This window comes from Pongo abelii, chromosome 5 (genome assembly GCF_028885655.2).
Source record: "Pongo abelii isolate AG06213 chromosome 5, NHGRI_mPonAbe1-v2.0_pri, whole genome shotgun sequence".
NCBI classification, from domain to species: Eukaryota; Metazoa; Chordata; class Mammalia; order Primates; family Hominidae; genus Pongo; species Pongo abelii.
Genome location: NC_071990.2, coordinates 96,833,688 through 96,859,459, shown reverse-complemented (window position 1 = coordinate 96,859,459; position 25,772 = coordinate 96,833,688). Strand labels below are relative to the sequence as shown.

Here is a 25,772-nt window from a genome sequence, read left to right as displayed (position 1 = left end):
AGAAAGTTTGGTTCCAAAGGGTTTGTTTTTTGTCTTTATCTTTTCATGCTTGATAATACCCTTAACAGCCCAGGTGCTGAGTACCACACAAAGTAACTGTACAGAAGCCAGGATCACAGCGTGTCTGTGTCAATTTCCTGAGGTGACTGTCAGAAAATCTGGAGAGGCACCATTATGTAGAGGGAATGAGGTCAGAATTCACTGAGGACCATTCACCCTGGGAAGGAACAGGACGGGACAGTCGGGCTCGAGAGCCAGGCTTTGGGAAAGGAGAGAAGGTGGGTCAGGGAGGACTTTGTGGAGAACGCTTTGTCAGCGCGAGATCGGGTGAAGGGTGGCAGATGGGGGCGTTTGTGCACTGGCATAAGGTGGGAACGCAGGGACGGTAACAGTAGAGATGACCCTGTTTGGGGTGACCAGAGGGTCGGGGCCATCTACTGCTGCTACTGTGGGAGCCTGGGGGCTGGAAGGTGAGGCGGGACTGCGAGCTGCAGTCAGCTGTCCCCGAGAGGTAGAGGGGTTCAGGTTGCCAGCAGGTGGAGTTGAAATCAAACATCCCCTTGGGGACCACAGAGCAACACCCTCCCTGGACCCTCTGCCTTGAGGACGGGGAATCACAGCAGCTGGTTTGGGGTTCCTCCCAAATCAAAAGATGTTCTCTCCGCGCCAAGCTTTGACGCCCGACCCCCTGCACTCTCCCGCCTACTCACCGGTCCTAGGGGTAAAGCGCCATCCGGGGCGCTCGCGAGGGCTGCGCGGCGCAGGAGGCAGGCAGGGCCAGGCGGCGGTGGCGGCGCTGTCCTAAGAGCGCGACTGGAGCCGGGGGACACCGAGGCAGCGACAGCGGCGGGGGCGCGGGGAGCTGCAGGGGAGAGCAGTGAATCTGGAGCTGCTGTGCCGCGCGCGCTGCTCTCTGCCCATCTCCGGCTTCGCTGAAGCTGCTACAGCTACTGCCGCTGGAGGGGAGGGAGGCGAGGGGGAGGGGAGGAGGCACGCGGTAGGGAGGGACGGAAGAGCAGGAAGGGTGGGGGGTGAGCAAGGGGAGAGGGGGAGATGGTCGCCCAGAGTTGAGGGGGTGGGGAGGGAGGCGCACAGGAGCCCAGCAAAGGTTCCCGCTAAATGAGCTCGGGAGGGGAAATGGAAGATGAGGCGATGGGTCTCTCCCTCGCCGTCCTTCAACCCTACCCTCCTTCCCCCTTCGCGCCCTTTCCTTGGGCTCTTCCTCTCGTGTCTCAGGCTGGGGGTTACCCAAGCTTGGCAGCAGCCGCGGCTTCAGCGCGCTGGTGCGAGTGCTGAGTCCGGGAGGCAACCGCTACAGCTCTCCGCGCCACCGGCCTGTGGCACCTGTGCGCGCACACTGCCGCCCGCTCCATTGCGGCGGCTCCTGGACCAGGATCCGTAGCCTGTCGCCCTCCTTCTCTCCCCTTTCTGGACAGATTATGGTCCTACATGTGCATCCATGACATCTATATAGTCCCCCATTGGTGTTTGTTTCCCTGGGCGCTCTTTGGCACCGGCTGTCCCGCCAGAAGGCGCCAGCAGGAAGCTCAATGCCGGCAACCATCGCCTGCCCCTTGGAGCTGTTGCCTGGGCAGGGGTGGCCTTGGTTGTTTACCGCCGGGGTTGACCAGCTAACGAGGTAAAAAAAAGAAATATATACATATATCGTTTTAATCCAATTGCCTCGGACCGTGTTCTCAATGATCTAGGATGGTTGTAAGTGTGAAGGGCATAGTGACAGCCCATTACCTTCTGTCTTGGTTTCCTTCCTCCCTTTTCTCAACATTCTAAAAACCTAGGGATTGAAAGATCTCTGGATCTCTTTATCACAGAGCTTTTCATTTCCCCCTGCATTTTCCTAGGGTTGGTCTCGCTTTGGTAGTGTGGATTTTCGTTTTCTCTATTTGACTCTAAATCAATCCTGTATATTCGCAAACTACAAAGAGGCGCATGCAAATAGATACTGTACTGAGGGCAGATACACGCGAGAGATCGAGAGGGTGAGTTAACACACACAGAGTAAATATAAAAACAACTGGAATATTATTAACTTATTTCCGTGAGCCGTAATTTTATTTTACAATTTTCACGTGGTAATTGGGGATAGACAGGGAGCAAGTAGATTATGTGTCTAAAAGATATGACTAGAAAAAAAAGTCTGGTAAAACTCTCCTCAAATAACATAACACATAAAGTGAGCTAATTATTCCCAGACATTCCCAGGAGGGAAAGAAATTCTGATTTTGTTTGGCTGGCTCGTTGTGTTGCTTTAAAAAAAAGTGAAGTAATCTTTCAGTTGGTGGATTCATTTTTTTAAAAGCCTAAAGGATCATAGTCTCTAGAATAAATAAGGTAGGCATTTCATTTTACATAAGTGTGTCTTATATAACAAATGTTCTCATATTTTAAAAAGTGCTCTCTTGACTGTAAATGCAATGTGGAAAAACATTTTCAATGCAATAGGCCATACCTAAATATTGATGAAAAACCTCTAGATTTTCCTGTATACATTCACATGAAGGAAAAAACAATGTTGGAGCTAAAGTATTACTAGATGGGTTGGGCCGTATCAACTTGCTAGACTCTGTCCTGTTGAGTATATCTGCTAATGAAAATATTTGGTTCAACATTTACCTAATGACCTGAATGAGAGAACCACCTCCTTATTTAGGGAACAAACATCTAATTATTCGACTACACCTCCGTTTTAAAAGGCATGTCTTCAGAGATCCAGAGGTGTACCATGCAAATTCACCCACTGTTATTCTTTCAGTAAAGACCATAGAAAGAAAAGGTTGGCAAAGACTTACAATTCATTCACCTCCCTAAGTCTTCTCAGTGGTGCCTATACTACAGAGGTGAACAATAAATTTTGCAAATGCCAGCGGCTACTTGGGCGGAGGATGGTTACCAAGAATTAATTAAATCTCTGTTTTCTCATTTCTGTTTAGAATATTTCTCATCCCTTCCTTATTAAAGTAATTTACCTTTGAGTATTTTTACTATTTTCCTCCTATATTTAATTATTAAACTATAACGCAATAGCTTACAGTCTCATTTTATGGTTCTAAAATGGCAAAGACAAATATGCAAACTATAATGCCTTACAGCCAAGCAAAGGAAAGGGGTGATGTTTGCAGCAGAGCAAGCAAGCTTCTAACTCCTCCCTCCAGCTTACATCCCCAGCCACTTGGCCCACCAGAGACAAGAACAGGATGATAAGCAATGGAATGGCATTGAACTCTCCTGCTGAAGGACTTGCATTTCAATGTAGATTCTGAGGCTGGGTGAAAACTTCTCTGCCACCTTTACTACAGCATTCTCACCCATTTATATTTCTTTCCCCTTCTACATCCCTATTACGGTTTTACTGTGTTATGCATTACACCATGGGAAAATTAATCAATTACTACAATAAAAGCTTAATTTTAAAACCCTGACCCTTTGAGCTTATTTAATTGAAGACAAATTATCATGCTGAAATTTTCTAAAATCAGAAAGATTCGAAACCCTGTCTTTGAACTGATACTGCATGAGTGCCAGATATTGGTTAGCAAAGGAAATATCATTGCTCTATTTATTGAACACATATTCAATTAGCACTCCCTGTAGGCAGGCAATATGTTAGGCCCCAGGGATATCACAGTTAAGAAAATTGCTAACTGTGCCCTTGTGAGGCTTAAAAGTCCAGTGATACAATAAAAAAAAGCTTTATCACTAAGAAAGATGTTCTAGTAATAATGACGATCATGATAAATTTCAAGCTTAAAGAAGAAATATTTAATAATTTAATTATAGGCATTAAAAAGATTAGGAGTAAAGGAAAACAGATTATGAGCCTCTGCTATAACCAGTCCTTATGTGAGCTGCTGAAGAAAAGAGGAGAATGAAGGGTTAGTTAAGAAAGTCACATTTGTTGTAGTAACAGAATACAGTAGATACTTTTTAGGCAAGAGAAAATTTTGGTGAACCTTAACTTTAAAAAATAAGCATCTGTTTTTATTCAAAGTGAGAAAAATGGAGAATAATAAATGTTTCTGAGGTTGCAGACACTTCTAAAAATTATATACGTACTATATCATACATATGATTAGCACTGCTGAATGCATGGACTGAATCTATTATGAAGACAGTGGCAAAAATCAGCAGTTTTCCCTCTTTCTTCCCAAAGAATGTACCAAAGAATCAAAAGGAAAAAATACACTCACAACTTTTTTTCAGTAAAATCAAAAGACAGATAATCTGCAGTTTCCAAAATTTGTATGTGAGATCCCAGAACTGCTGAGATCAACCAGAAGTCTCAGAAGTGAAAGAAAGAAAGGCAGAGAGTGGGCCCAATGATACCGAATTTGAGAATACACCAAAACAAACAAACAAACAAACAAACAAAAAAACTTTTTGAAAGTGAGACTTTCACTCAGAAGAACAAAATCAATTTCCATTGGTTACAACAATGGATTCAGGAACTAGAGTTGGGGTATAGCTGCAAAAGGAGGAAAGAAAGAAACCTGACAAATGTAGAGGACTCAGTTGTGGCTAATCTCAGAAAACCTACAAAAATATGATTCCTGAAGGTAAGTTATTACTGTGACTTATGAAACCTATATTTCTTGTTTGCACCAATCAATGTAGGAACTGGAATTTCCTACAGTGTGGATAGTGAAAGAAGCCCACTTGGATGTGTCTTGCAGGAAGTAATGGAGTGATACGGAGGCAGAGGAGTGAGTATCTCTGTAGCAGCAGTGAAGAGAAACCCTTTGAAAACCCCAGGACTTATTTTCTTTTCCTTTTCCCAAGAACCTAGATAAGAAAAATTTAACTCAGTTACATATGAGTAATTGAAAAAAGAATGGACACACAGCCAACACAAAAGTAGTATAGGAAAAGACTTGCAAAGGAGTAGTAAAATGTATCAGTTGTTGAAGAACACACACCATAGCAATGTTGTCATGAAGAAGTTGAGAAATTTGTTCTAACATTACGGCAGAAATTTTCAAGAAGGCACAATGAAGGAATTGCTTCTATAAATGAAAACTACAAGGTACAAATGCAAGAACTTGGGAAGGGATGATGAGAGACAATAGGAGCTGGTGACACATAGCTGGGGGAACTCAGAAAAGAAGTGAAGAAAAAAATACCTTCATGAATTAAGAATATAAATGGAAGAATTACAAGGTAAAATGGACACTGAGATAGACACAGCAAGGAAAAGAAGAGACAGAAATGAGGAAGGCTAACAAAATGAAATGCAAGTAAAGAAAAAATACACAGGATTAGAGAGAATACAAAAGATGGAGAAGATAGGGAATGGTAATCCAATGGATACATAATTAGACAAAAGAAATAAGTGATGGGAAAATAAATATGTCAATATATTATTAAAGAAAGAAACATTCTTCAAATGAAAGATGACTTGAATTTTCATTTGAAAAGAAACAATGATTACCAGGAAAAATTGCCCCAGAATCATCAACATTGAGATGTGTCCTAGTACAGTAACTAGAGTTTAAATTTAAAAAAGAATTTTTTAGGCATGCAGGCAAAAGCAATCAGTAGCTTATAAAGAAAAATACTGATACTGGCCTCAGAAGTCTTCACTGCAACTTTAGTGGAATTGAGCCAGTCAGTATCAGTGGAACAAAGCTTACAAGAAACCAAAGAAAATAAAATAAAACTAAGGTTTTTTTTTTCTTTTTAGCTAAATGGTTTTTCAAGTACAATGGGAATAGACAAACAATGGTGAACATGCAAGAACTCAGGAACTATTATTCTCATGAAACCACCTTCAGGAAATCACTAGAATAATGAATGAAATCCAGCTTCTAATAAATAAATAAAAGAGAAATGCTGAATCAAGGACTGATTTTCAAGTTAATACATTCAATGTATTTATCTACTGATCTACAATGTTAGAATATGAGAATTAAAGCAGTATAATGCAATATAAACCTTATAGAAAAAATAGACTGACAATATAAAAATGATATGAGATATAACGGCATCGATTGTCTAATGGCTGGGAGTCCAACAAAACCACTTAAAAGAACAAATAAGTAGCATGACATTTAGCAACACAAAGATGAAATTTAATCCAAATTATTTGATAAATTATCTAGTCAAGCAGGAAGGCATGGAGGAATAAGAAACACTAATTTTTATCATTACTTTAACAAACTAACAGAAACATTTCTTACTTTAACTAAAAAATAGAGCAATGCAGATAAATAATTACAAAAGTAACACAGAACAAAATGAAAATCTTTGTAAATATTAAGAATACATATATAATGTGGGCACGGTAGCTAACACCTGTAATCCTAGCACTTTTGGAGGCTGAGGAGGGCAGATCGTTTGAGCCCAGGAGTTTGAGTCTAGCCTGGGCGACATGGTGAAGCCCTAACTCTACAAAGAATACAAAAATTGGCCGTGCGTGGTGGCACACTCCTGTAGTCCCAGCTACTTCGAGGGCTGAGGCAGGAGGATCGCTTGAGCCTGGGAGATTAAGGCTGCAGTGAGCCATGATTGTGCCACTTCGCTCCAACCTGAGTGACAAAACAAGACCTTGTCTCAAACACACACACACACACACATACACACACACAGAAAAAATAAAAGAAAACAGAACACAAAATGAAGGAGTTTTACAAAGTAACAAGTGAAAACATAATATAACACAATATGTCAGAACCAAAGTAAATATTTCCATTATATCAATAAATGTAAATAAAATCATCTCCTGTTCTACAGACACAAATAAAGATTTTTATATTTTATCACTGAAAACAGGGTTCTGTGTTTTATATCTAATACAGCAAGAAAACTCAGAACACTTAAAAAATAAAAAGATGAACAAACATATATCAGGGAAATGGAAACAAAGAGTAAGCAGGCATTGCAATCTTAGTCAAAGATAAGGTGGCATAAAGCCTAAAACATGTTAAACAAGAGAAAGAAGGATATTTTAAGGTGATCACAAAACAGACACCTTCCTATGAAAACAAAGCAATTATGAATATCTGTGTAAAAGATTATATATCACCACCAGTCCTACAGCAGCAATTATAAGATATTCAAGGAGCTAGCATGAAGCCCACCATTAATAAGAGTCTTAATACTTTATAAAATATAAGTAAAGTTTTGAATATTAAATGTCATATACACTTTTCAGATCAATCTCGCTTAAGAGCGTCAGTGCAAAAATCCTAATTAAAATATTAACAAATGAACCTCAATAGCACATTACTGTATCAACACTAAGTGTATTTTTCTTTTTTTTCCAAAAAGGTAGGAATGTTACTGTATTAGAAAATCTATTAACATACTTAGTCACTTCCCTTATCTATAAAATGGAAGTGCAATATTAGTATCCACTTTATGGGATCATTTTTTCAATGATTAAAAGAGTTATTGCATACCAAATCTTTAGCAAGAATGCCCGGCATAGAGTGAGCCTTTCATAAATGTTATCTGTTGTGTTTATCAGCATTCATAAGATATTAAAAGATGACTATCCTTGTGATAGTAATATAAGTCTTCTTATCATTTTCTTAAATAATAAACTTCTTATGTTAATTTATTAATATTGTATTCTCATCTTTTATCCCTTCTCCTTGGGGTTTTTATTATTGTTCTTTTAGGCCCTCTGTTCTTTTTGTATTATCTTTAACATCCTACAAAAATTAAAATCAATTTGTAAATTCAGAGAGTACCTAAGACCAACCAATTATTTTAAAATAATTTCAAATAATAATAGTAATATATGAGTGTACTACCTCTGTTTTAAATAGACTTTATTTTTTAGGGCAGTTTTAGGTTCACAGCAAAATTTAGCAGAAGGTAGAGTTCCCACATAGCATCCACCACACACATGCACAGCCTCCCCATTGTCAACATCTCTCATGAGAGGCATATATTTGTTATAAGCAAGAAACTTACATTGACACATTATCATCACCCACTGTCTATAGTTTACATTAGGGTTCACTCGATGTTGTACATTCTATGGATTTTGACAAATGTGTAATGGCATGTATCTATTATTGCAGTATCATACAGAGTAATTTTGCTGTCCTAAAAATTGTTTCACTTATTCATTCCTCCCTCCCCACCAGCTGCTGACAACTACTGATCTTTTTACTCTATCTATAGTTTGTGATGTCCTATAATGTCATACAGTTGAAATCATATGTTATGTAGCCTTTTCAGACTGGCTTCTATCACTTGGTCATAAGCATTTAAGTACCCTCCATGTCTTTTTTATTATTATTATTATTATTATTTTACTTTAAGTTCTGGAATACATGTGCAGAATGTGCAGATTTGTTCCATAGGTATAAACGTGCCATGGAGGCTTGCTGTACCCATCAACCGGTCATCTACATTAGATATTTCTCCTGATGCTATCCTTCCTCTAGCCCCCCACCCCCCGACAGGCCCCAGTGTGTGATGTTCCCCTCCCTGTGTTCTCATTGTTCAACTCCTGCTTATAAGTGAGAACATGCGGTGTTTGGTTTTCTGTTCCTGTGTTAGTTTGCTGAGACTGATGGTTTCCAGCTTCATCCATGTCCCTGCAAAGGACATGAACTCATCCTTTCTTATGGCTGCATAGTATTCCATGGTGTATATGTACCATGTTTTCTTTATCCAGTCTATCATTGATGGGCATTTGGGTTGGTTCCAAGTCTTTGCTATTGTGAACAGTGCTGCAATAAATATACCTGTGCATGTGTCTTTATAGTAGAATGATTTATAATTCTTTGGGTATACCTATACCAGAACATTGCTTGCTGTGCTTAAGAATTAGATCAAAGTGAGACAGACGATCAAAAGCAACAGTGTCCTCAAGCTATGATAGGTCAAAGCACTGAAAAGCCATATGTCCTCTATCCCGGGCAATTGCAGAGACAAATATTTTGTGCCCAAACATAAAATCACAGCAGATATATTTTCTGGTGTCTTGGCAATGAGCTCGCTGGGAGCTGTGACTCCCCTTTACCCTAGTGGAATGGACTGCAAAGCTACCAGTTCCCCAGGCCTCCAGGTGTTATCATCACTGTATAAACAAGTCATTTGCACAAACAGTGTTTCAGGTCTTGGGAATAAACCTCCCCCTGAAGAGCTGGTCCCTAATCTGACTATTGCTCCACCCCTTTTTAAACATTCTCAAGGGCACTCTCACCCTAGTCCTGTAAAAAATTAGAGGAAGAGAGGACAGGTTTCCTTCCTGGAGAACAGTGTCCTTTACAATTTCCCATTGTGTTTTCACCCTTACATGTTTCTCCAAGGGAGAAAAGAATGTGGCAAACACTGTTCCTCTGTTTATAAATTTTCCCAATAGAGCTTGTTTTTTTGCAGACCAGGTGGCATTGTGACCTAACTCTCTGCAGGACTAGGGAAAAAGAGACAAATTCACATTGTTCTTTTAAAAATATTTATATTTCATTTAAGCACCATAGTTCTGTTAGTGGCATATAACAATTAATTAGGTCATAAATTCATTCGTCACATTTTAGTGCTTTTAATAAGATTTCAGAGAAACAACATTCTCATCAGCTATAAATCCACAAATCATATTTCAGAATGTTACTTCTGAAGGTAATTCTTTCAATTTTTATTGATTCTAATTGGGTGCAATTTAAAAAGGCACAGTTTTCTAATACCGACACCAAGCTCTAGAGGTGCACCAAATCTAGGTCTCAATCTCTCATATACTATATGGGAAACTTATCAGTAAGCTGATCCTGAAAATCCTCTATGAGAGTAACATTTATAAACTTAAGATGTAGAAATATATGTGAGCTACAAAAGATTACTATTATTTAAATAGTAGTACAAGTATAATATAATGACGTACTTAAATAGTAAATTATATTTACTGCAATAAATAATAATTATCCAGAAGATGGTGTACTTTAAATACCACTTTAGCTAAGAGACCAAACAATATAGTTCTTCCAGAAAAATGGAAGCTTATTATTCTTTCTTATGTAACAGCCTCAGGGGTTTCAATCATCTCTCCCTTCTTGCCTTTTACTATAAGCAGTCAGGAGGAACCAAGACCCTACTTCAACACTTTTCTTAGAAATCTCCTCAGCTAAATACCCAATTTTATTGCTTATAAGTTCTACCACAAAACACTAAAACACAGTTTAGCCATGTCTTTGCCATTTTATAACAGGGATCACCTTTTTCATTTCCCAAAATACATTTTTATTTCCATTTCGGACCTCACAGGAATCACCCTTAGTGTAAACATTTCTAGCCTGTACCTCAAAACTCTTTCAACCTCTACCCATTACCCACTTCCAAAGCTACTTCCACATTTTTTGATATTTGTTACAGCAGTACCTCCATCTTTGTATCAAAATCTGTATTAGTCTGGTTCTCCAGAGAAACAGAATGTAGTAGGAATTCTTAGTAGAAAGAAAATTTTATGTGTGTATATACATACACATATATATGTATTTATAAAGAGATTTACTATAAGAAATTGGTTCATGAGATTTTGGAGGCTAAGAAGTCCCAAGATCTGCAGTCAGCAAGCTGGAGATCAAAGAGAATTGATGCAGTAGTCCCATTTTGCTTCCCAAGGCATGAGAATCAAGAGAGCCTAATAAATTTCAGTGTAAGTGCAGAAAAAGTCCAATGCTCATGCTCGAGCAGCCAGGCTTCCTCTACTCTCAGGAAGGGCTTTTTGTTCTCTTTAAGCCTTCAGTTGATTGGATAGAGCCTGCCTAAACTAGGAAGAACAATTTGCTTTACTCACTTGACTGATTCAATTGTTAATCTCATCTAAAAATTCCCCTATAAACAAATTCAAAGTAATGTTTAACCAAATGTCTAGGCACCCTGGGGCCTGGTAAAGTGGAACATAAAATTAACCATCATGGGTGGTGAAAAACTTCATTTTTAAAGCTTGTGATCCTTTGTAAGTTTGCAGAAACAACATCCTTTCATGAGCCAGAATGTAGTATATAGCTTTATCTATGTCTAAGGGAGGTCAGGAAATGTAGTCTGTAGCTGGGTGGACATAAATTGACCTTAAACTTGGAGGTTTCTAGTACTTCAAAGAAAAAGAGAATTTATACTAGAAACAATCTATCTCTGTCTGCATTTACATGCATGTGTGTTGCACATTATTACCCTACTTTTTGTACCTACAGTAGCAATAAAGAGGTCTTCTATATAGATGCCTTCAAAAAATTTTAAGAGGCCACTGACAAACTTAACCAGATAGGTCGCAGAATATTAAGTGTTTTATTACGTTCTTCTTGTCTAAGTCCAGTGATCTTCTTTAACATACCTTCTCTTCTTTTTACTTTTATTTTAGGCTCAGGAGTATATATGTGTTTGTTATGTATGTGAATTGTGAGTCACAGGGTTTTGATGTGCAGATTATTTCATCACCACAGTAATAGGCATAGTACCCAATAGGTAGTTTTTCAATCACCACTCTCCTCTGAACCTCCACCCTCAAGTAGGTACTGATGTCTGTTATTTCCTGCATTGTGTCTATGTGTACTCAACGTGTAGCTCTCACATATAAGTGAGAACATGTGACATTTGGTTTTCTGTTCCTGCATTGGTTCGCTTAAGATAACGGCCTTCAGCTCCATTCTTGTTGCTGCGAAGGATGTGATCTCATTCTTTTTCATGGCTGTGTATTATTCCATGGTGTAAATCTACTACATTTTCTTTATTTAGTCTACCATTAATGAGCATTTAGATTGATTCCGTGTCTTTGCTCTTGTAAATAGTGCTACAATGAGTGCACGAGTGTATGTGTCCTTATGGTAGAACAATTCATATACCTTTGGTTATACACCTAATAATGGGATTTCTGGGTCAATTGGTCATTCTAAGTTCTTTGAGAAATTGCCAAACTGCTTTCCACAATGGCTGAACAAATTTCTATTCCCACTAGCAGTGTATCAGCATTCCCTTTTCTCTACAGCTTCACCAGTATCTGTTATTTTTTGACTTTTAAATAGCCATTCTGACTGATTGTGAGGTGGTATCTCATTGTAGTTTTGATTTGCATTTCTCTAATGATTAGTGATGTTGAGCATTTTTTTCATATGTGTGTTGGCCATGTGTATGTCTTCATTTGAAAAGTGTCTGTTCGTGTCTTTTGTGCCCTTTTTAATGAGGCTGTTTGCTTGCAAATTTGTTTAAGTTCCTTATAGATTCTGGATATTAGTCCCTTTTCAGATGCATACTTTGCAAATATTTTCTCTTATTCTGTAGTTTGTCTGTTTACTCTATTGATAGTTTCTTTTAATGTGCAGTAACTTTTTAGTTTAATTAGGTCTCATTTATCAATTTTTATTTTTGTGGTAATTGTTTTTGGTATCTTCACTCTGAAATATTTGCCAAGTGCTATGTCCAGAACAGTATTTCCTAGGTTACTTTTCAGGGTTTTTATAGTTTCAGGTTTTGCATTTAAGTCTTTATTCCATCTTGGGTTGATTTTTGTTTATGGTGTAAGGAAGGGGTGCAGTTTCAATCCCTTACATATAACTAGCCAGTTAGCACCACTTGTTGAATAGGGAATTCTTTCCCCATTGCTCCTTTTTGACAACTTTGTTAAATATTTGATTATTGTAGGTGTACAGCTATATTTATAGACTTTCTGTTTTGTTTATTCTGTCTATGGGTTGATTACTGTAGCCTTGTAGTATAGTTTGAAGTCTTATAATGGGATGCCTCCAGTATTTTTTCCCCCCTTAGGATTTCTCTGGCTATTCAAACTCTTTTGGTTTCATATAAATTTTAAAATAGTATTTTCTAGTTCTATGAAGAATGCCATTGGTAGTTTGATATGAATAGCATTGAGTCTGTAAATTTTGGGGGGCAGTATGGGCATTTTAACAATACTCATTCTTCCTATCCATAAGCATGTGGTGCTTATTTATTTGTTTGTGTCATCTCTGAATTCTTTCAGCAGTGTTTTGTAAATCTTATTGTAGAGATCTTTCACATCCCTGGTAAGTTGAATTCCTGGGTATTTTATTCGTTTTCTGGCTATTATGAATGAGTTTGTATTCTTGATTTGGCTCTCAGATTGAATGTTACTCATTTTTGCACATTGATTTTGTATCCTGAAACTTTGCTGAAGTTGTTTATCAGATACAGGAGCTTTTGGGAAGAGACTATGAGGGGTTTTCTAGGTATAGAATTATATCATCTGCAAACAGAGATAATTTTACTTCCTGTCTTCCTATTTGGATTCCTTTTATTTCTTTCTCTTGCCTGATTTATCTAGTTAGGACTTCCAGTACTATGTCAACTAGGACTGGTGAGAGTAGGTATCCTTATCTCGTCCTGGTTGTCAAGGACAATGTTTCTAGGTTTTGTTCATCTAGTATGATGTTGGCTTCGGGTTTGTCATAGACGCTTCATTATTTTCAGATATTTTGCTTCAATGACTAGTTGTTGAGGGATTTTAACATGAAGGTGATGACAGCTGGCAGTTGTCCAAAGCAACTGCTGCTGTGGTACCAGCTGTGGTGGGGTGCAGGTGGAGGGGGTGTGGGTTCGAGCCATGGGTACTTAGGTGTGGATACTGAGGCAAACTCTCCCTGGGATCTGCTGCCCTGGGAGCCCACCTCTGAGAGCCTCTGTGGTGGGGCCAAGCTGGGCTAAGCCACCCACTGGTGGGGAATGGCACCAACAAGCATGGAGGGACCCCAAGGCAGAACTTGACCCAAGGAAGTGCTGTACTTGTGCATGGAGTGTGAGGGCTGGTCCTGAACATGGAGCAGTGGCTGCATTTCAGGGCCCTGCAGTGGGAAGTGGCAGTGGCCCTTCGTCAGCGGGACCTGGCCAGCGTCATGCCCACCCTGACGAGGGCACTGTGCTTTGGTGGGAGGCTCAGCATGGGGCCATCCTAGGATGCCTACCAAGGATCCACCCCATATTGGGGTGACAGCTGAGTCTGGTGCTCCCAATGGCTGTGTCCATGGCCCACAATCCACTCCTGAAGGCATACTTATGGCATGGCCATGAGCTAAGGAAGGGGGTGCCCCTGTTCACCACTGAGAACCAGGGCTGCAGGGGAACTTGCAAATGTCATCCCTTCCCCAGAACCCGGCAAGGACCGGGAGCCCGGCCCCAGGCTGCAAAGTGTCAGACAGGGCAATAGGAGCAGCTTCAGAAGGAGCAGTGGTGGCAGTATGTCCCCTGTGCCCCATGTCCCTAAGGCAGCTGACTGTGCCACCCCCATCCTCACATGGCCTGGCAGGACCTGCTTCTAGGCCCAAAGCCTCCATGGCAGCTTTGACCTTGCTCTCTGCCATGTCCTGGGAGCCTACAAGCATCTGGCCAATGGTGCAGCTGGGACTCACAGGACAAGCCCAGGAAGCGTGGGGTTCTTTTGTGCGGAGTTGGCCAGGGTCACCGTGCCACCTGCACTTTGTCTGCTGCTACTGTGGCAAGACACAGAGTAGGGGCACAGCCTGGGACAGGGACAGTTTTCAGGGCGGGAGCTCCCCAAGAACAGCTGCAGCCACCCAGGTTGTGGCTGTGGGCCCAGGCTTCCAGATGCTCTCTCAGGGCCCAGAAGGGCCCCCATGTCACGCTCAGGAGTGCCTGCTCCCAGTGCCTGCCCTCATCCTGCTGCCGGCACTCTGAGATGTGAGTGGAGTTAGTGCCAAGCCCTGGAGCTGTCACAGCTTGGCCTGGTGTGCAGCAGGGCCCCCTACTGCATCAGCCCGTCCAGACTTTGGGCACCAACAAGTGTGGGAGGAGGCTCATATGAGGCTAGGAGCAGCTCAGCCTGTGGGTGCCCCTAGGCCTGAGTGGCCTGGGTACCATGAGCAGTGGCAGGAGGTAGACAGGCCCCTCTGTAGGAAGAGGCAGGTCCCAGTGAGGCTCCACCTTCAGCCAGGGAGGGCCTGAAGGTTGGGGCTGGGCTGCTAGTCCTGCAGATTGATGTGGGGACTTGTGATGCCTTTTCTTGGCTGTTCATGCCCACCCATGAACCAATTGGCATGCATTTCCTCCCCTCTGAGGCCCATAAAAGCCCTGGGTTCATCAGATCAGAGAAGAGGACAGAGAGACAGTGAGACGACTGGGCTACAGACCCATCGTGGGTCTCCTCTAAGCTGTTCTAACATTTAATAAAGCTCCTCTTTGTCTTGCTCACCCTCTACTTTTCTGCATACCTCATTCTTCCTGGATGCAGAACAAGAACTCGGGCCAAGGCACCACTGGCCACAGAGGTTTCTGGACAGGAAAAGCAACATTGCAAAAATCCCATATCAAAGGATGTTGAATTTTATTGACAGTCTTTTCTGCATCTATTGAGATGATCATGTGGATGTTTTTTGTTTTGTTTATGTGATAAATCACATCTTTTGATTTGCATATGTTGAACCAACCTTGCATCCCAAGGATAAAGCCTACTTGATAGCGATGGATTCACTTTTTGATATTATGCTGGATTCAGGATTTAGTTTGCTATTATTTGGTGAGGATGTTTGCATCTATATTCATCAAGGATATTGGCCTAAAGTTTTCTTTCTTTGTTATGTTTTTGCCAGGTTTTTTTATAAGAATGATTCTGGCCTCATAGAAGGAGTTATGAAGAAGTCCCTCTTCCTCAATTTTTGGGAGTAGTTTCAGTAGGAATGATATCAACTCTGCTTTATACATCTAGTAGAATTCAACTATGAATCTGCCTGGTCTTGGGCTTTTTCTGGTTGGTAGGCTTGTTATTACTGTTTCAATTTTGGAACTTGTTACTAGTCTGGTCACAGATTAAATTTGTTCTTGGTTCAATCTGGGAAGGTTGTATTTTTCCAGAAATTCATTCATTTTTTCTAGGTTCTCTAGTTTGTGTACATAAAGGTGTTAGTAGTAGTCTCTGAATGGTTTTCATATATCCATGGGGTTGGTGGTAATGTCCCCTTTGTTTTTTTCTGATTTATTGTGTTTATTTGGATCTTCTTTCCTTTTTTATTTTTTAGTCTATCTAGTTGTCTATCCATCTTATTTATTCTCTTAAATAACAAATTCCTAGATTTGTTGATCTTTTGTACAGTGTTTCACGTCAAGTTCCTTCAGTTCAGCTTCAATTTTGGTTATTTATTTTATACTGCTAGCTTTGGATTTGGCTTGCTTTGTTTTTTACTCTATCTGTGATGTTAGGTGGCTAATTTGAGATCTTTCTAACTTTGGTGTGGGCATTTAACACTATAAACTTCCCGCTTAATACTGTGTTAGCTGTATCCCAGAGATTCTTGATACATGTATATTTTTTCTCATTAGTTTCAAAGATTTCTTGATTTCAGCCTTAATTTTATTGTTTATCCAAAAGTCATTAAGGAACAGATGTTTAATGTCCATGTAATTATATGGTTTAGAGCAATTTTCTTTCTATTGATTTTTATTTTGATTATGCTGTGGTCTGAGAGTGTGGTTGGTATTAATTCTATTTTTCTGAATTTGCTGAGAATTGTTTTATGACCTCTTGTGTGTTCAGTTTTAGGGTATGTGCCATATGCATATGAGAAGAATGTGTATGCTATTGTTTTGGGGTGGAAAGTTCGGTAGATGTCTGTTAGGTCCATTTGGTGGAATGTCGAGTACAGATCCCAAACATCTTGGTTAGTTTTCTGCCTCTATAAACTTCCTAATATTGTCAGTGAGGTTTTGAAGTCTGTTACTATTGTTCTATGGTTATCTAAGCCTCTGTAGGTCTCTACAAACTTGTTTTATAAATCTAGCTACTCCTGTATTAGGTGCATATATATTTAGAATAGTAAGGTCTTCTTGTTGAATTGAACCCTTTACCATTATGTGATGCTCTTCTTTCTTTTTTAACTGTTGTTATTTTGAAAGCTGTTTTCTGAAATTAGACTAGCAGCTTCTGCTTTTTTCTGTTTTCCATTTTCTTGGTCCGTTTTTCTCCATTCCTTTTCTTCAAGCCTGTGGAGGTTGTTGTATGTGAGATAAGTCTCTTGAAGTCAGCATACCAATGAGTCCTACTTCTTGATCCAATGTACCACTCTGTGCATTTTAATTGGGGGCATTCAGTGCATTTACATTCAAGGTTAATATTGATATGTGCTAATTTGATCCTGTCATCTTGTTGTTAGCTGGTTATTATGCTGACTTGATTGGGTAGTTGCTTTCTAATGTCAATGGTCTTTGTACTTAAGTGTGCTTTTGTGGTGGCCAGTAAGGGACTTTCCTTTCCATATTTAACATTCCCTTCAAAACCTCTTTTAAGGCAGATCTGGTGGTAACAAATTCCCTTAGCATCTTCTTTTCTGAAAAGGGTCTTATTTTTCCCTTGCTCATTAAGGTTAGTTAGGCTGCATATGAAATTTTTTATTGAAATTTTTTCTTTAAGAATGCTGAATATAGGCTCTTAATCTCTTCTGATTTGTAGGATTTCTGACAAAGGACCTACTGTTAGACAGACGGGGTTCCCTTTGTAAGTGATCTGCTGCTTCTTTCCTAGCTGCCTTTAAAATTTTTTCTTTCAATCTTGGAGAATCTGATGACTATATGTTTTGGGGATGGTCGTCTTGTGTAGTATCTTCCTAGGGTTCTCTGAATTTCCTGAATTTGCTTTTTGTCACTTGATATGGTTAGGTTGTGTCCCCACCCAAATCTCATTTTTAATTCCCACCTGTTGTGGAAGGGACACAGTGGGAGGTAACTGAATCATGGGGACAAGATTTTACTGCATGTTTCTCATGATAATGAATAAGTCTCATGAGATCTGATGGTTTTATAAAGAGTAGGTCCCCTGGACAAGTTCTCTCTCTTTGCCTGCTGCCAATCCATGTGAAATGTGACTTGCTCCTCTTTGCCTTCTGCCATGATCGTGAGACCTCCCCAGCCATGTGAAACTGTAAGTCCATTAAACCTTTCTTTTGTAGATTGCCCAGTCTCGGGTATGTCTGTGTCAGCAGCGTGAAAAAGGACTAATGTAGTAAATTGGTTTCAGTAGAGTGGGGTGCTGCTGAAAAGATATCCAAAAATGTGGAAGTGACTTTGGAACTGTGTAACAGGCAGAGGTTGGAACAGTTTGGAGGACTCAAAAGGAGACAGGAAAATGTGGGAAAGTTTGGAATTTCCCAGAGACTTGTTGAGTGGCTTTGCCCAAAATGCTGATAGCGATATGGACAATAAAATGCAGGCTGAGGTGGTCTCAGATGGAAATGAGGAACTTGTTAGGAACTGAAGCAAATGTGATTCTTGTTATGTTTTAACAAAGAGACTGGTGGCATTTTGCCTCTGCCCTAGAGATTTGTGGAACTTTAAACTTTAGAGAGATGATTTAGGGTATCTGGTGGAAGAAATTTCTAACCAGCAAAGCATTCAAGAAGTAACCTGGGTGCTGTTAAAGGCATTCAGTTTTATAAGGGAAGCAGAGCATAAAAGTTCAGAAAATTTGCAGCCTGACAATGTGATAGAAAAGAAAATCTTACTTTATGAGGAAAAAATAAGCTGGCTGCAAAAATTTGCATAAGTAACAAAAAGCTGAATGTTAATCCCCAAGACAATGGGGAAAATGTCTCCAGGGCATGTCAGAGGTCTTCAAAGCAGCCCCTCTCATTGCAGGCAGAGAGGCCTAAAAGGGAAATATGGTTTACAAGCATATAAGCTGTATATAAGCATTGTACTATAGTTGATAAAGTTATTTCTCCTGAGGATATGAATGATCAGTTCTGATACTGCTAAACATGTGGACAGGAATTGAACAATTAAGCAAATAATAACGTAAAGTAAGTAAATAAATAAAGAATGGTGGTTTCTCACTGTAGGAATGGGAGTTTACAGATAAACAAGGGAGTAGACTAGAATGATCCTGGTAAAGAACTCATGTTTAACTTAATATAGATACAGATGGTTATATATAAAATATTTATAGAGTTCATTCTTGTTATTTATGGTAGTTATGTTCTATAAAGTCATTACAAACACTGAATTAGCAAATGAAAAACCATTGTCCAAGAAAAAAATATAGGGTTAGTTTTCTGTTAGCCTCTGGTTATAACATTTTCATTAACCAATCGGTATGTAACCTGTTTTATGTGTATTTCTGTCTTAACTCACCTCATTTAAAATATAGTGTTGGTTCATTAATATTGAACTCCCAGCCAACAATACTATATATATATATATATATGTGTGTGTGTGTGTGTATATATATATATATATATGTAGTTACAAATTGTTCCAAGTTTGGTCATTAGGAGCTCTTTCAATTGGTTCCTGTGCTCCTGTACATGGGATATATATATATATATATATGTATACACATAGATAGATAGATAGAAAGACAGATAGATAGATATATTACATATATAACCCTTGCCTGAAGGAAGGTTATCTAACCCAAGTATTTTCTTCATAAGGTACAATACAACCTTCCCTCACTTAGGAATACTAGGAAAGCACTGTAGCACCACACTTGAGGGGCCACTTTAAACAGGAAAATAACATAAAGCACAAAAAATGTGCAAAACATAATGCTAAGTATACCACAAAAGGACGCTTGTTTATATTATGATAGTTAAAACAAAAAGGCAGAATGTTGCCTTGTTCTACTTCAGTTAGGATGTGCATGTCTGGTCACTCATTTTTTTTTTTTTTTTTTTTTTTTTTTTTTCTGTCCTGCACAGGTACATAAATTTTCAAGTAGGAAAAGACACAAGTATGGAATCTACAAATAAAGAGATCTACTGTATATATACAGTCACAGGTTAGTGTAAACACATCTATTTCTTTGCTCTGTTAGCTGAGACAGCTTAAAATAAAGGACATCTTATAATAACAAGCACACTTATTGTCCAGATCTCAGTTTCTAATACCATTCTCCAATGACAGGAAGCGAGGCTCCCTCAAGAGATGGTGGCTTGTAGAACTGGAGCAGAAAATATGTAAGATTAACCTGCAGCATTTTGAAGCCCCAGAAAGTAAAAACGTGCTAACAAAAAGGCCCCCAAAATACATCAGTGGGAGTATGTATGTCAAAAGAGTACAGGAGCTAACTGAAGGAGCACTTAATGGCCAAACTTGGAACAATTTGAGTACAAAATAAAGTGTAAGTAACTAAATTAAAAAATTTGACCAGTTAATAAATGAAGAGATAAGTCTTTCATGTGGAAGAATTCCAAAAAATTTATGTAGGTACCCTTCCTTCAAGCAGGGAGAACATAACTTTTCATCCCTTAAGTGTGGGCTGTGATACTGACTTACTTCCAAAGAGTACAGCGTGAAACAGAGGAATAAGAGTAACTTCACAGTGAAGAAATCTGACAATCACTATCTCAGGTGACCAAGGTTGACATAAAAAATAACAAATCATGTTGATTTTATCTTTGATATGATGTGATGAAAATGGCACTTTACCTCTGTGACCTTTCTCCCTCAAACCCGTAACTCAAGTCCAATAGTGAGAAAAACATCAGACAGATCCAATAGAGGAGTATGTTTCAAAATACCTGACCAATACTCCTCAGAGGGGTCAGTGTCACTAAAACATTACAAACAAGAAAAGTCTGATAAATTGTCATGGCCAAAAAAAAGCCTAAGGAAACATTACAACTAAGTATAATATGGTATTCTGGATAATATCCTGGAACAGGAAATGAATAGAAGGCAACAAATAAGGAAATCCGAATAAACTATGAACTTTAGTTAATAATACTGTATTAATATTATTTCGTTAATTGTAACAAATTTGCCATGCTAATGCAAGATGTTAATAATGGAGAAAGCTAGGTGTGGGGTATTTTGGAACTCTACTATCCTCTCAATTCTTCCTGTACATGTAAACTGTTATGGTGCAGAGAGGTTTTAGATTTTCTGTCACTTTCTAAAATGAAATATTTTTGTCAGTTTTTGTGTTGCTTTTCCATCAAATTCTACTCCTTTTTTTTTTTAACCTTAACTCTGCAAAGGAGTGCTGTTGGTTTAGATGGGATGTGAGGACTGGTGACATTAGGGAAGAAAATTTGAAAGAAGTGATGAAAGATACCTAAGAGTGCATAACTCTACTAGACGCAGTTAGGATTGGCAGAAAATCATGGGTAGAATTAATTATTTTCCCATAATAAAGTCAGGAATATGATAAAGAAGATTAGAGAGCTATTATACCAAACATTTGCTGAATCACATCACTTATGTAATGAAATCAACACATCTGTACACAAAAGTGGCAAAAATGTATTCCATTTCTAGATCTAATTTATTTATTTAATTTCAATAGTTTTGGGGGAACAGGTGATATTCAGTTACATGGACAAACTCTTTAGTGGTGATTTCTGAGATTTTGGTGCACCCTTCACTGGAGCAGTGTATACTGTACTCTGGTGTAGTCTTTCTATCCCTAACATCCCTCCCATCCTTCTTCCTGAGTCCATTGTATAATTTTTACGCCTTTGCATCCTCACAGCTTAGCTCCCACTTATAAGTGAGAACAATGTTTGATTTTCCATTCCTGACTTAAATCACTTAGAATAATGGTCTCCAACTCCATCCAGGTTGCTGCAAATGGCATTATTTCATTCCTTTTTATGGCTGAGTAGTATTCCATGGTGTGTGTGTGTGTGTATGGTACATATGGCATATATGGAATATGATATACATGATGTGTGTATTATATATGTATATGTGTACATCATCTCTCTCTATATATATATAGATATAAATATGTATAATGTTTTCTTTACCTACTGGTTGATTAATGGATGTTTGGGCTGGTTCCACATTTTTGCGATTGCAAATTGTGCTGCTATAAACATGCATGTGCAAGTGTCTTTTTCATATAATGACTTCTTTTCCTATGGGTAGCCACACAATAGTGGGATTGCTGGATCAAAGGTAGATCTAGTTTTAGTTTTTTAAGGAATCTCCATACCGTTTTCCATAATGGTTGTGCAAGTTTACATTCCCACCATCAGTAATGCAAAAGTGTTCCCCATTTCTAGATCTTTAAAGAATAAGGGAGTTGATACGTGAAGTAAAATATTCTGTCCTTCATGAAAAATGGCTAAAGCTTTCAAATGATTTTGCAGGGTTTCTCTGGTGGAAAAAAAAAAGATCATTGTACTAAACAAAAATATAAAGAAATAAATAAAGGTCGGAAAAGATTTAGTAACACTGAACCAAGTGATGGTATCAACTGCTCAACTCCCATTTTTAGAATCCATCAGAAAAAACTTTGAAGATTTGATTATATTAAGTGGTAAGAGAGAAAAGGGCTTTGGGGCCAATAAAAAAAGTACAGAAATGACTGATTTCTTACACTACTATTTAAACCTATCTAGCAGAGCCATGGGATTCAAGAAAAAAAATTGAATAAGATAACATATTTTCAACACACACATATATAAGCAGCTGCAAAGTGTCCTGCAAAAGAGGAAAGGAATGACCTCTGTTAATGAGTATCACACATTCTTCAAAAGTTTATAAAATGCTATGCATATAATGCCCATTCCATATATCAAAAAAAAAATACCCTGCTTGATCCAGTGCAGTGAACCTGCTGAAGCTTCAAGCAGACAACTGAATAATTAAACTTTCACAGTTAAATTTTAACAACCTTGAATGTCTCCATTATTTGCCAGAGAAAGAGTGACCAGAGGACTTCATTTTTCTCAACGACTCTTCTCCTTGTTTCTGCTTGACTACCTTCATTACTTTTGGGTCATAAAAAATGTATCATATCATTTCAAAAAATTATCTTAAAATCAAATATCAATAGAAATGTATTAAACAATAATCATTAAAACTAATTTAACAAAAATAAAATATCATTAATTGCTTTTGTGTTTGGTATTATCTTTATTTTTATATTTATTGTGTTTTATATTAGTGTTCTGTATTATTTTTATATAAATATTTTTTAACAGTTTAATAAGATCACTCATGAATTCGAAACTCTTGAGCCCATATGTTAGCCGCCCCAAAACAGATCCTTCATTTCTTCAATCAGTGATTATTCTACTAGTTTTAAAAATCTGACCATGATGTTTGGGGAAGAACTCTTAAAACTGTGTTATAGATTCCATAGTTATTTGTTTTCCAAAAGTCTAGGTTTTTTTCATAATAACTAGTCAATGTCAGGTGTAAGGCTACTTGATTTTTTTCTCATTTCTTGATTGTATTCATAAACAGAAATAAAAATTTTAATCTAAGTTAAACAAGTCAGAGTAGCAACAGACATAAAACACAATGTTAAGCATTTTTGCTATATCACTGTTTACTAATTTTAATTTTTAATTATTTTTAATCATGGCAAAATATGTAACATAATATTTGCTATTTTAGCCATTTCTTAAGTGTTCAATTCAGAGGTATTAATCACATTCACAATGTTGTACAACCATAATCGCTATTTTCAAAATGTTTTTATCAACTCAAATAGAAACTCTGCTACCAGTAGGCAGTAACACCCTCTTCACTCCTCTCTCAGGCCCTGGTAATCTCTAATCTACTTTTTGTTTCTCTGAAGTTGCCTATTCTAGATATTTCATGTAAGTGGAATTACAAAATATGTGTTTTTTGGTGTCTGGTTATTTAATCTAACACAATGGTTTCATGTTTCTTCCATGTTGTAGCATGTATCAGAACCTCATTCTTTTTTATGGATGAATAATATTTCAATATGTTCATGTTGTTATGAACGTTATTATATATACAATTATATATACAAATATACGTATATATTTATATGTATAGAATACTATTATATATACAAAAATAAATATATAATATTTAATTGAAATTTTTGAAAAAAATCCTAGATTTGTTCAATGCAAAAATTACTTCTGTTGGAGTAAAAGTTAGTGATAAATAATAAAAGCATATATTTTTATTGTAATCAGTTTTCTCCCCTGTTTAAAACCTATGGAGAAAATTATAAACTAATGACATCCAGATAATGAAATATTATTTCTGTATTTTTCCTTTTATTTTAATGTTTCTCTGCCTTTTCAGTATACATTTGCTATTGAAACATAAAACATGCTAACTCAGTGAGATTAAATAGGACCAGAAAAGTTATATACTGCCTCCCTAAGTTTAAGCTTTCTGTGATAAGACAAATATTTGTGGCATATCATAACTCTTCTACCTGACAAGACTACAAAATTTTCTACTCAAGATAGATGATAAAATTACAAAAAGATCTATCATTCTGTATAGTTCAGTGTAGCAACTAAACTGAGATAACTTCTGCCAGAGAATGCACTTCTAGGATTGATAGTGAATTGTGTGAAGTTGCCAGTTGTTTTTACCATAAGTTTAAAAACGAAGAATATATTTTATCCCGAAGACAGTTTTGGTGAGGTGTTTAAAGTATGGAATATATTTCCCAATGATAGAATGTTTGAAAAATTAGTTAGGTTCCCTATCAATCCTGTTAGTTGATACAGAGCTAAATCTAAAAACTCCTGACACTGGGTGACCAAAACTGCTGTTCGATTTTTGTTTGGACCTCTGAACTTTTTACTGGCCTCCTGTTACCCAAAGGACACCTTGCTTCTGCTGCCTCAAAACCTCAGAACTTTAGTGTCATTAGTGTCAGATGCTACTTTGCCGTCCACTATCCTGCAAGTGGTGGTCTTTCGGATGGCTTGCATGGGGTTGCTGCTATCCAGGACATCACCGGGATTGAAGTCCCTCCCATCTTCCAGCAGGCAGCAGTAAGGTGGCCAGCTTAGCCGACAGTTTGACCTTGATGTTCAGCAGGACCTCCTCATATACCCGGGCCTGGCACCACCCCTCTGCCAGAGTCTGTGCCAGCTCTGACTCCAGGTGCAGCAGAACCCCATTGAGCTGCTCCATCTGCATGGCATAGTGGGCCTCCATCTCCCTTAGGCTGTTCTCCAAGCTGGCCTTAAGATTTCTCATGGAGTCCAGGTTGATCTCCAAGGACTAAACTGTATCTCTCAGCTCCGTGAGCATCACCTTGCATTTCTGATTTTGGCAACTGCATGGTGATGACTGTGGTGCTCTCCTCAATCTGCTGAGACCAATATTTTCCAGTTCCTCTAGGTTCTTCTGAGCCAGCTCGTCACACTGATCTGCCAGGATCTTGCTGGGGTCCTGAGATTTAGGGACATCTACCTCTATGATCAAACCAGAACTGGCAAACTGGGCTTTTAAGTCTTTTTTTTTCCTCTTTGTGGTTCTTCTTCATGAAGAGCAGCTCCTCTTTGAGAGCCAAGATCTGTCTTCAGCTACAGCTGACTGACATTGGTGTCATCAGTGACCTTCCTGAGCCCATGAATGTGGCTCTCCACAGATGCGCATATGGCCAGCTCTGTCTCCACTTGACTCTAAAATCATCAGCAGCAAGATAGGCATTGCCAATCTGCAGAACAATGCAGGCATTGTTCACAGAATTTGCAAAGATCTGAGCCCTGAAGTCCTCTATGGTCTTAACATAATGTCCCCAGTCTCTGACCTGGGACCCCTTCTTCTCCAGATGTTCCCAGATTTCGATTTCTAGCCTCCAATTCTGTCTCCAGGCCACCCACTCTGTCCAGGTAGGAGGCTAGGCAGTTATTCAGGCCTGGCACGGCCTCATTCTTACTCTGTATGCCCCACTATTTCTACCAGATCCCTGGTCCCCCAGCCTACCCAGAAGCTGGTGGAGCTGAAAGAAAAGATCCAGGAGCTACAGCCCATGGCGCTTGCATAAAGGATAGCCAGACTGCTGGCAAGCAACTGGATGGACCCCATGGACAGGCAGTTAGTGGAGAAGGTAGTGGAGTGGGTGATGAATCTCATGTCTCTGGGGAGGA

At 38.7% G+C, this 25,772-nt stretch overlaps 1 protein-coding gene across 1 annotated transcript in view; it reads right to left on the bottom strand.

Annotated features, from left to right (window-relative positions):
* The window catches only part of LOC134761636 (proline-rich protein 36-like), a gene marked incomplete at its 5' end in the record, with an annotated part of 98,788 nt that extends 97,485 nt beyond the window's left edge, over positions 1-1,303 (bottom strand). Inside the window, one exon of the mRNA XM_063725295.1 lies at positions 711-1,303. Coding sequence (XP_063581365.1) covers positions 716-1,303 — 588 coding nt within the window. The remainder of the gene's footprint in view (positions 1-710) is intronic.
* Between the last annotated feature and the right edge of the window lie 24,469 nt (positions 1,304-25,772).